Source organism: Vespa mandarinia, chromosome 10 (genome assembly GCF_050613455.1).
Source record: "Vespa mandarinia isolate Hongniang chromosome 10, ASM5061345v1, whole genome shotgun sequence".
Classification (NCBI taxonomy): domain Eukaryota; kingdom Metazoa; phylum Arthropoda; class Insecta; order Hymenoptera; family Vespidae; genus Vespa; species Vespa mandarinia.
The window spans coordinates 6,767,366-6,780,000 of NC_140819.1; the positions used below are offsets into that span (position 1 = coordinate 6,767,366).

Here is a 12,635-nt window from a genome sequence, read left to right on the forward strand (position 1 = left end):
TTATTGTTATTGTTATTGTTATTATTATTTTTTTTTTTTAATAGATAATTCTTTGCGCGTGTTAATCGATATCTATTCTATTACGTTGTATTTTATTTCATTTTTTTTTTGTTCTTTTTTTACTATTTCTTTTTTCTTTTTTAATTTTTTTTCACCCGAACGGTGTATCTCAATATATTTTTTTTACTTGAAAAAATATGCCGCGCAATTTATTCCAATAAAAAGTATATAACATGAAATATAAATATAAAATAGTTATAGGACGTCATTCTAAAAAAATAAAAAAAAATAAAAATAAAAGAAAAAAAAATATCGAACTGACGTATACAACGTAGGATACTCGTAAGTGTTAATTATTATATTTTTGGCACGGATCTATCGTGAAATTTTTTACGAATGAGGAAGAAGAAAATCAACAAATTGATCATCGATTCTTATTGATGAAATAAAGAAAAAAAAAAAGAGAGGAATTAATAAATAAAGAAATCGCACGTTAATTTCAACGCAACTTCTTTTTTTGTTTTTGTTTTTTTTTTTTTTTTTTTTTTTTCTAGAACAAAAATCGATGAAAGTCATTTCTTCTTTTCTTTTCTTTTTTTTTTTTCTTTTTTATTTTTTTGATGGATCGTTAGAAAATTCATTAAAAGATGCTGAATTGTTACGTATAATCAATACTCACTATTACATTATGTCTATAGTATGTATGTCTATAGTATGTACTTGTGTGTCTATGTCTGAGAATGGCGTTGAATTAAAAGAGAGGATTGTAAATGATTTCGGTCGGTGCTCCATCCTGTTATACGCAGGAACGTACTTCCTCTATGACGTCAAACAGGAAACAGAAGAGCTCTCTCATTCTGTGAGCCTTGTTTCCGGGTCAAACGAGGTTAAAGTTATCGCAACAATCTACATACGTACTTCTTGCTCCAATAGATTTCTCGTCGATATCTAGCAAATTCGTCTAAAAAAAAAAAAAAAAAAAGAAAAAGAAAAAAATTAATCTCGTTCATAATCGACAAAATAGTTCCCAAATTTTTCCAATGATAGTTCAAACTTAATCTAATGTATTAACGAGCATCATGAAATGCAATTATAATTATTGATAACGCTTGTGAAATAATAATGTTTATCTTTTTCTTCACTAAAACATTTTTTCTTTCTTCAATCTATATATATATATATATATATATATATATATATATGCATGTGTATATATGTATATATGTATAAATGAATGATTTTCGATTCTTGTCAACATATATTTATTTCTTAATAAAATTGAAATATCTATTAAATAAAATTGTTTAAAAAATAGAAACGATAGCAATGATGCAAATTAACATCATTTTTCACGATACATACATACATGCGTGTATGTGTGTGTGTGAGTCAACGTACTATATAAGTCTATGTATATATATGTAAATAAATCGTAGAGTGCTTGTTCACTTTGGATCTACCCTTTTATCAAAGTAATCGCAAAAGTCGTAGTGAGAAGCCAACTTGACAAAAAAAAACAAAATATATATATATATACATGCGCACACACACACACACACACTTACATATGTAGATATGATTGCGCCTATGTATGTATACGTCAGGAATGGAAGAATCATGCTCGACGATTTCGTCGAATCATTCTCCGACGTCGACAACCATAAATCTTCGATTAAATTCATCGTTACTCGTTGTTCCGTCACCTTTGGCGATAGTTCAAAAGAGAACTCAGTAGTCGGTCATTTAAAATCAGCAATTAATTATTAATAACATGAGAGTCATTCGTTCGCGATTGTTTTATTCTGTCGAAGAAGGAAAAGAAAAAAAAAAAAAAAAAAAAAAAAAGAAATAAAATATTAAAAAAGAAATGGGGAAAGAAAAAAAGGAAAGAAATATAAAAAGAGAGAAAAAGAGAGAAAACGTTGCATGCATTTTCCTTGGAAATGCATATTTTCTTTCTCTTTTTCTCTCTCTTTCTCTTTCCCTTTCTTTATTTGCCATAGGGAGTTCAGTTTACACGACAAAGGGAAGCAAAACGCATCCCTGTCTTTGATGAACCGGACACTACTATACCATACTAAGTAAGAATATAAATCAAGTGTCTACATACGAATAGCATATATGTTGTGTCGGTATACTGTTGACAGCTCTCGATAAAACTTTTCACGTGATTGCCGATGAATATGTCAGTAGAGTGTAACGAATGAAAAGAGAAACATAGAAAACATCAAATTCCAAACGCAAACATTGAATGTGTATACATATATACATATATACGTAGATATCTAAGGTATATTGCGTATGTACATGCGTACATGCGTAAATGAATGAATGCATAGGGTATAACTCTTGTTACATTTGTAACGTGAACGATAAGCCATTGACAATGTTTTCTCTACCCTCGCCTTGAATCATTTTGTACGAGTTACTTTTTCATTTCATACCTAGATTTGTCGAATAAAAACGAATTTCCAAGGAAATGAGAAGAACTAAATCGCCAGATAGGTTGATAGATTGATCCGAATGGACGGCTATCAATTCTGCACCCACTTCGTAACGAATTCGTCCACCATGCATAGTACGACATGTATGTACGTATATATGTATGTATATATGTATGTGTGTGTATATATGTATGTATGATAGGAGATCCTGGCTGCTATCGGCCTTTTAATTAAATGCCCTGTCATGAGTACCGTTCGATTCCATATTCGTTGAAAACGAACACCCATGTACGATCCAATGAATCCTAAATTTAACGTTCAAAAATATACCTCTCGATTGTCATCTTCAATTTTTATCCCAACGTTCTTTGATATAATTTTTTGATAAATTTCATGATCATCGATGATTCTACATACTCGATCAATATTAAACTCGATAGTGTACAACGTTAACGTGCGTTCTAATATCTTTCATAATCTTGTTAAAGGATTATGATGACGATGACGATGACGATGAAGATGATGACGACGATGATGATGATTATGATGATGATATTGGCAACGTATACGCATTTATAACTACTAAACAACCAGATTTTCGTTTCTTCATGATTTACGAATCAATGTCTTTCTTATATCTTCGTTAACAAATTTAATGAAAAAGATTTTAAAGCTGAATGCATCATTTGACTTAATTCGTATTTACTTTTTATACATATATATATTATATATATTCTTTTTTCTATAGTGTGTTTTTTTTTTTTTCTTTTTTTTTTTTTTTTGGAATAAATTATACACGTATTTTATTAAATACATATATGTATAAAATATATAAAATATACCTGTATATATACATATATATATATATATATATTCTTTTATTTTTCTTTCGTTCGTGAAATGAAACACATGTTACAAATTAGCAAATCGAGAAGTATTAAAGTTGGCACGCACACACGTTCTAACACAGTATACAAGTTTCGCGTCAGTTATATCGACCCGATTTTGCAGTTACTCGAAATAGAAAGCGTACTTCCCTAGAGGCTTAGCTCTTTATCTTCTACTTTCAACTTGGGATGAATTCTCTGATTCTAACTCACCGAAAATGCATCGAGTATCCTCAGATTTCTGATATGCCAAGTTACTATTTATCGATATCTCTAACATGAGTCACCAAAACATAGATAGTTTTATATCACCATAATTTCAGGAAGCGTTATTACTATGCCTCTCAATCTGGAATGCGTCCAAAGATTGAAATTATTTCACGCTAGTGCTGCTGCAACCTTCATAAGAGAAGCAATATCTGTGTCTGTATATATATATATATATATATATGTTTGTGTGTGTGTGTGGGTGGGTGGGTGTATGGATATATATGTATATTGGGAAAACGGCTATGTCTGCGAGATGGCTAGACCCTTGCCGAGCTTAAAGAAGGAAACTTTCAGGGTTTTATTTTTATCCCAGGAGAAAGAACTGCAATACTAACAAAAACTAATTTACACTGGGACACTTATTCCCTCAGGAACTGGCATCCAATTCGCAATGATAATGTCCACAGGAAATTCTTAAGAAGCTTAAAGTTTTTTGACATTAACAAACATCTCATATTATTTTTAATCTCGATTTAGATACGGACAATGAATATCTTTTTTTTAATTTCATTCAAGATTTCTTTCAAAAAAAAAAAAAAAAAAAAAATATGACACATTCTGTTATAGTTTTTTTTTTTTTTTTTTTTTTTTTTTTTTTTAACAACACAAATACCCCATCATTGTTTTCATTATATTACAATAGTCTCATCATGTGCTAATAAAAAGCTACGAAATGATATCTAAATCGATAATAGCCATCATTTCGAGATTATTGATCTAAGCATTGAAAACGAATATCGATCAGAATGATATCTTACAGATAATTAATAAATTTAATTTTCTCTCGAATCTTTATGTTCAAAAAAAAAAAAAAATATATATATACATATATATATTAGAAATATATTATTTTCTACTATAATAAGTTATTCATTGTAAATCCCGAATAGACAAGTTTCATGTTATAATAATAATAATAATAATAATAATAATAATAATAATAATAATAATAATAATAATAATAATAATAATAATAATAATAATAATATTAATAATAATAATAATGCGAATGATAAGATGTAACGTAAAAAAATCAATAATACGATTGATGAAAGTCGCAAGAAAATTTTTTATAATAAATATAAATACAAAGTTAAAAGGCACGATTAAACGATTATAATTTCATCGTGGAATTAAAATGTTTACAATTTTTCTAATCACAATTTATTTATGATAATGCAATAGCTATTTTAGATAAATCAAAAATATCTAAATTTCAGATCCTTTCCACTGATACACACATATATATAACAGACACACAGATACAAGATCAGATTCATCCTTTCAACCTATCCCATTTCATTGATGAAGAAGAGAACATGATAGAAATAAAATAGCATCGAATTTATTTATTTATTTATTTTTTTTTCTAGGGAATTCAATACTGATGAGTTCAATTTCAAAAGATCGGAAAGTATTAAATTGAATGATTGTATTAGTCGATAGTGATGTAGTAAACATCAATAGATTTTCTTATCAAATTAGCTTCATAAAATACGGATAATATAAACTTTGTAATAGTTCATTTCGAAAAATCGTGTAGAATGATAAAAAGACTATTGTACGTCGTTATATTGGATTAACATTAAAACTGATAAAGAATTATCGGGATTTATAGTAAAACCTATGATTACGTTGATCATTACATTAATAACGATGATACAACCCGTGACTCGATACTTCAACGTGTAAAACAAAATTCGAAACAATGATTGTTACAAGATAGAATAATATTGAAGATATTTCTTATCATTACGATTCAGATTCTTAAACGCAAAGTGAACACTTTAGGGTGAAGAGAAAAAAATTTTAAGGTTAAAAAATTCACAAGGTCGAAAGGACACTTGCCAAGGTAACTCGAGTGGTCCCTTGGCCATCGATGAAAAACTTGATGGTATTCGTCTTCCTTGGGAACTTGGTTTTTTCCAGCACCCAACAACACTCCTGAAGTTTACATCGAAGTGCCTAGCTTATCGAGATTGGATACGTGCCAAGTCTGGAGTCTAAGCTGGTCTTTATGTACCATCGCAATGTCGAGTTTGTTAGTTAAAGAGAATTTTTCTTTCATAGGAGAAAGAGAGATAGAGAGAGAGAGAGAGAGAGAGAGAGAGAGAGAGAGAGAGAGAGAGATCGATCTTTAATTATCTACATCACAATTTTGTCGAACAATTAAATGACATATAAAATATTACGAAATGTGTTTGTGTCTATAAATTTCAATAAATTGAATTTGTTTTAATATCATAATTGATATATATATATATATCATCTAAAAATTAATTTTCTTTTATCATCCTCCACTTTTAGGAATCTAAATAAAAATGTCTAGATAACAAAACTGTATATTTTATTAACGATAAAGTTATTATTGTTAAAGACATAAAGAACAGTTTTTTTTTTTTTAAACTAACGTAACATTTCTAAATTGTCATAGATCAGCTGACTGGCTATTCGTATTGTACTTACGATACTTCTCGAGACATCTACGGTATTTCGATGAAATGCCGGCAAGCATTTTGCAAGAGAATTTCGATGGAAATGCATTCTAGCGACGAGGAAACGGGTTTGTCAAATTTGAAGTATATAATGCGAATATATTCGAATATTAGAGAATCAGAAATTGAAATAAAAGAAATGAAATAAGAAAAAGTTTCTGATTTACGTGAAATCCTTTTATCTTCTAATCGTTCAACACGTGACAAAATCTCACAAGAATGATCTTTAAATCCTATTAAAATAAAATAATAATAATAATAATAATAATAATAATAATAATAATAAAACTCTTAATTAATGTTTCCTCTGATAAACATTTTTTAATTAAAATTTTTACTCAATAAAATATCTAAACGAGAAATTTCTATTCAACTCGTTAATATATTTTTTCGTCAATAATACAAAATTATTTCGAGATCAATTCTATGATCCATTTTATGAATACTACCTCGAAAGAAAAAAGAAAAAAAAAAAAAAATTATAAGAACGTATGATAAAAATATTATGATTTAAAGATATAGTTTTGAAATAGACAATCAATACGGAATGATGCGACCTAGTCGAAACGCGTTATCCGTCCTATCGATAGACATGGATAAATAAAAAGAAACGTAGTTAGATAAAACACTTGAGAAAAATAGATCGCGAACGATGATATACCTAGTATGATTAGTTTAAAGAATTAAGAGAAATGAAAGAAGTAGAGAGAGGAGACGAAGAGGAATGAAATCACGATGACAGGTTGTGACGATTTGTCGAGGTATAAATGCTTGACACACTAACGCCGAACTATCAGAATCTATTTTCAATTTGTACGAGACAAATATAAGATCGCCAAGAATGAAGAACTTATTCGTTGTTATCAATATACTGGTAGCCGCTGTGTCAGGTAAGTCTCAATTAATTTTATTTATCGTGGCAAGTGGAAATCAATATAAAAAAAAAAAAAAAAAAAAAAAAAAAAAGAAATGTGTTTTGATAATAAAAAGGAAAGGGAAAATAAACAAGAAAAAAAGAAAAAAAAGAACTTCAAGACGTAGAAACATTACCCTTTAAATTCTTATAAAATATATATCTCGTTAGAAATAATATGCGAACTAAGATACCCCTAATTATTCATTCCAAAGATCTTGAGCACAGTTTACAGAAGAGAGAGAGAGAGAGAGAAGGGGGAAAGGAAGGGGAGGAAGGGAAGGAAAAAGGAAGATAGTATAATCTCTGGTTACGAAAGTAAAACAAAACTAGTTGAATCGTGAGAAAAACTTATCGCGATCTCAACGATTTATTCCCCTTCTTTGATAAGCCTACTTCTCTCCAACACGAATTCTTTCTACGTCTTGAGTGATTAATCGATTCGGTGATTCGTTTTATTTCAAACTGATGATATAAAACAAACGATTTATAATCCGAATAATCGATGAGATCCAATAAATAAAAAGTAACAAAGAAAAATGGAAAAGAGGAATAAAAAGCGAAGAAGAATGAAAAAAAAAAAATATATATATATATATATATATATATATATATATATTATTGACAAGTTTAAAAGAAAGATAAAGAAAAAAATTCTTCTTCCAGGTGTGCCAAGTGATTTGCCAAGGATAACGAGCCGAATATTTCCAGAGGGACGTATAATTGGCGGAGAAAATACTAACATTATACAGGCCCCACATCAAGTTAGTATTCTGATATTAGGTTCACATTATTGTGGCGGAAGCATAATCAATAAGGAATGGATTCTCACGGCTGGACATTGCGCTGGGAAACCCTTATCCTATTATAGCGTACGTACTGGATCGGACAAGTCTACTTCCGGTGGTATAATCAATACTGTGTCAGGAATATATCAACATGAAAACTTTTCATCTACCTCGAAGGGTGTACCATTAAATGACATAGCCCTTATTCGTTTATCCATGCCCATTGAAGAAAACGAGACGCAAAAATCTGTAACATTATTTTCAAAAAATGAAAAGGCCGAACCAGGAAGCATCGCAATTATCACGGGCTGGGGTAAAACAGGACACGGTATGCCAGAGTTTCTACAAACAGTGAGAGTTCCTGTCATCGAGAAAGTCGATTGTTACGAAGCTTATGAAAAATTATTCGGTGGTATTGGTGAAAATCAAATATGCGCGGCTTATCCCCAAGGTGGAAAGGATGCCTGCCAAGGTGATTCTGGCGGTCCAATGACCATAGGCGGTCGTCAAGCTGGTATAGTTTCTTGGGGTAATGGTTGTGCGCTTAAAGGATATCCCGGTGTCTATACCGAAATCTCCAAATATCACGACTGGATCACTAAGATAACCAATCTCAAATTGTAAATTTCTCTTTGTTTGTCTCGTCCCCTCTCCCATCTAGTCCCCTCTCCCATCTAGTCACCTCTCCCATCTCGTCTCTTCCCTATCCCTATCTCTAACCTTATGTTTGCCCACATAACTTTACATCTGTACCTATCTGACACGTCTGTAATTAAACAGATAAGTTAAATTAAGAGCCGATCGAGTGAACGATAAGATGAAGGAGAAATCGATCTTTTTTCGTTTGACTAAACGAGAGAACATATACATAGATAGAATCGTAATCGAATTGTAAATGAAAAAGTCACACTTATAATCACTACTAAACTACTATCTATAATATATAACTAACCTATGTTTGTATCTGCATTTTCCCTCGTGAACGTATGCCTGTAAACATGGACTCGTGCGTAAATCGTTTCCAATTAAAATGATCAAACTAAATACGAGGACCAACTGCATATACTATTATCGTACTGATCTCAATCCAAAAAGTTACATGCGTCTTAGTCGATGAATTATCTATTAAGCCCAACAAGAAATATTAACACATTCGATATATTTTAGATATATAACATTATAAATAGAATACTTTGAGATAATTATAGAAATACTTTTATTATCGTATTATATCATCTCTACATTTTTATATCCTCAAATTCATTAATAATGTTAAATAATCGTTAGTATGTAAAAAAACTTTAAATTATATCCATCGCAATGTACACATAATTTATACTTTCTTTCTTCCTTTCTTTCTTTCTTTCCTTATTAATCAAACATACCGAAGAATGATAAATAAAGGTTAAAATCTACATGAATGATTAAATATGAAGATGATAAAAAGATACCATATTTAATCCCAGATGATTTATATAATTTTTGATGTATCAAAGAATGTTTATTAAGACAACACAAAGAAAATAAAAAGGATGAAATAATATATATGCATATGCATATACGTAAATACGTAATATAATGTTCGATATTGTGGAAGGTTATGAACACGAATTTCGATTTAATCGAAACGATCGACAACGAAGGTGACTTAAAACAAGTCTTATTTATCATAATCCTCTATCACAGAAAATCAGAGATACAGAATATCTTTAACAAAAGAGCTATGATTGACTTTATTGATTGATGAGACAAAATCCTCGAAGAAAAAGAAAAAAAAAAAATCTTTATCAATCTACGAGATATACCTTGGGATTTATATCGTATTTGTAAAACGAATGGATCAAGTACACGTCATTTCACAAAACGTTGAAGATATTATATCGATTTCATACAAAAAAAAAAAAAAAAAAAGAAAGAAATCATTCAAAAGATTTTATTATAATCTCTGTCTGAAATCGTTCTACTGCAAATTCGAGTTTCATATAAATAGACGTCGGACGATACCGAATGCATCAAACAAACGAAAGAAATCAACATGTTCGTACAATTAACAATTGTTTTCCTCATTGCTTTTACAGCTGGTAAGTAAAAGATGAAATATATTAAATATAATATTATATATATATATATATATTAACATTTTTAATATCGGTATTCATTATTGGAACATTCTGCCGGACAATAATTTTTCAACTTTATTGAAACATTATGCATGAAATATTATAGCGGATCCTATTCCGAGGGTCCCAGTTTTGAATCCTTACACGCCAACCGGTCGTATCGTCGGTGGTGAAGATGTCCAAATCGAGGAAGTACCTCATCAAGTACTTCTACAGGCATTTGGTTTTGGTTTCTGCGGTGGTAGTATCATTGATAAAAATTGGGTCCTTACAGCAGGTCATTGTGTGAGTTATTCACCATCAACAATAACTATACGTGCTGGAACAACTACAAAGACTTCAGGAGGTAGCCAACATAAGGTATGTTTGTCATTATTATCCTTTGGCTTGAGAAAAAAGAAGAAGAAGAAAAAAAGAAAAAAAAAGAAAAAAGAACAAAAAGAAAAAGAAAAAAGAAGAAAAGCGTTCTTCTCAATATTTCGTCATGATCCTTTTTTAATTAAACGAATATAAATATAACAGGTGGCAGAAATCATCAGACACGAGAAATACAACACCAACAGTTATGGTGTTCCTGAAAACGACGTGGCATTGATCCGTTTAAAAGATCCATTCAAACTCGATGAAAAACGTCAACCGATTTCTTTGTTCAATGCATCCGAAGAATCTGTTCCTGGAGTAAAAGCTACGATCAGTGGTTGGGGTGCAATTTATCCAGGTGGTGCAGCTTCGGAAAAACTTCAGATCGTCCAGGTTCCAGTGGTCGCTAAGGCAAAATGCAACGAGGCTTATTCCTCGTTCGGTGGGGTACCAGCTGGACAAATTTGTGCGGCTTATCCAGAAGGTGGTAAGGATGCTTGCCAAGGTGACTCTGGTGGTCCTCTTACTATCGATGGTCGATTGGCTGGTATTGTCTCCTGGGGTAATGGTTGTGCGAAGAAAGGATATCCCGGTGTTTATACCGAAGTGGCAGCTTTCCGTGAATGGATCGATTCTAAGTTAAATGCTTAAATTCGATACTGGATCAATTTTTTATCGATCGACTGATAATAATTATTTGTTCCTTTACATTATTATGTTTGCGACTTAATATGTGGATAATTCTTTTAATACGTTGGTACTATTATTGTTACATTAATAGTACTCGTGGTATAAAAGTTTTATGTACTTCTTAAATGTACATAAATACATATATATTTCTAACAATCGAAATAAATGCATGAAGATTAAAATAGCAGTTAAGTTCATGATAATCCACCAAGAATCCTTCGTAATCTATCGATTCTTACCTACTTTACCACAAAAGAATAAATTCTTTTGAAGGTAAAAGATCAAAATGAAATATATCTAAGCTTATAGAAAGTGGCTATCCAACTGGCTCTAGTTATATATATATATATATAACTAGATATATATATATATATATATATATATATATATATATATATATATACGTCTCACATAGTTGCGTTTCAATCGGTTCTGTCGATTGGCTCGGTTCAGGAAAGAGCAAAGGAAGGGAGTCAATCGATTGGAAGGGAAAGTAGTGCTGCTCTCATTTCATGTTTTTCATGAGACTTTTCCAACGTGTGCCCTTTTCAAAGCTTTCTGGCCTTTCTTTTCTTTTTTTAACTTCTTTCCCTTTCTTCTACATATTTTTTTTTCGTTCTTCTTTTTTTCTTTGTTTTTTTTTCTTTTTTTAATTCTTTTTTCCTCTTTTACATCACCCTTTTTCCTCGCGTCTCTTCACGGGATTGGATTTTCGTTCGATGATGTTGGAAAAGTATCAAAAACGAAGGATATACATATATATATATATACACATACACACATACACACACATACACACATACATACATATATATATATACATACATATATATATATATATATACATACTGTACTGTCGAAAACTGTTTCACTGACGTATTTGATCTTCCAAGTGGCTTTCGAGACGCTTTTGAGTAGCAACATATTTCAATAGATCTACATTTTTATGCATATTCTACTTAGATAAACGATAAGTCGGTACTTCACATTTCATCTACATAGTTCATATTTGTATAATCTCCGAAGTCCATATGGTATTTAAAAAAAAAAAAAGAAAAAAAAAATGGACGACATCGAACAATTCAATTTTTAATTTAATCATAATTAACCAAATATGATACATTCAAATTTTTTCTAATTTACTAACTCGATTTCTTACCGCATTTCCAATCAATGTATCATTAATTCATTCGATAAGTATAATTAGAACGATTAATTCATTTAAAATTACGAATTTTATTTGTTAACATTCCTGTTGATGATAAATTCGTGATAAGAAAAATAATGAACAATAAAATTAAACATTATCCTTTCGAACGATTTGAAAATTATCGTCAAATAAGTAATATAAGATTATATCGAAGCTGTTAATTAACGATAGAGAATCCTTCGAATTCATTTATAAAGTTATCGGAAACGTTCGTTCAAGTTATATCCGATCTCTTTATCACTTCATTATCAGACGATCGAATCATTCGAATGTATAGAGTTTGAATAATATCAATGGGACTGCGAATAGTGGATAAATTCAGGAAACGATCGAAAAGATCATTATCTGAAGTAATTAACAGGATAGAAAATGAAATCTCCGATAATATTTATAATCTTGAAATTAATGATTAATTAAAAAATAAAATCTTTTCTTTCCTTTTCTATTTTTTTTTTTTC

The 12,635-nt window shown here is 30.2% G+C and overlaps 3 protein-coding genes across 28 annotated transcripts in view; 2 read left to right on the forward strand and 1 right to left on the reverse strand.

Moving 5' to 3' along the window:
- The window catches only part of pHCl-1 (pH-sensitive chloride channel 1), a 100,844-nt gene that overhangs the window by 77,005 nt on the left and 11,204 nt on the right, over positions 1-12,635 (reverse strand). The gene's annotated exons all lie outside the window — the stretch shown is intronic.
- LOC146872721 (trypsin II-P29-like) lies at positions 6,806-9,077 on the forward strand. The gene is made up of 2 exons (XM_085659586.1): positions 6,806-6,986; positions 7,676-9,077. The coding sequence occupies exons 1-2, from the start codon at positions 6,938-6,940 to the stop codon at positions 8,419-8,421; spliced, it is 795 nt and encodes a 264-aa protein (XP_085515712.1). The 5' UTR covers positions 6,806-6,937; the 3' UTR covers positions 8,422-9,077.
- LOC118445562 (trypsin-1-like) lies at positions 9,767-10,956 on the forward strand. Its single transcript, XM_035875235.2, has 3 exons — positions 9,767-9,878; positions 10,024-10,277; positions 10,440-10,956. The coding sequence occupies exons 1-3, from the start codon at positions 9,833-9,835 to the stop codon at positions 10,926-10,928; spliced, it is 789 nt and encodes a 262-aa protein (XP_035731128.2). The 5' UTR covers positions 9,767-9,832; the 3' UTR covers positions 10,929-10,956.

Coding starts and splice junctions, on each gene's coding strand:
- LOC146872721 (XM_085659586.1), top strand. CDS start 6,938: ATGAAGAACTTATTCGTTGTTATCAATATACTGGTAGCCGCTGTGTCA. Junction 6,987..7,675: donor ACTGGTAGCCGCTGTGTCAG/GTAAGTCTCAAT, acceptor TTCTTCTTCCAG/GTGTGCCAAGTGATTTGCCA.
- LOC118445562 (XM_035875235.2), top strand. CDS start 9,833: ATGTTCGTACAATTAACAATTGTTTTCCTCATTGCTTTTACAGCTG. Junction 9,879..10,023: donor CCTCATTGCTTTTACAGCTG/GTAAGTAAAAGA, acceptor GAAATATTATAG/CGGATCCTATTCCGAGGGTC. Junction 10,278..10,439: donor CAGGAGGTAGCCAACATAAG/GTATGTTTGTCA, acceptor TAAATATAACAG/GTGGCAGAAATCATCAGACA.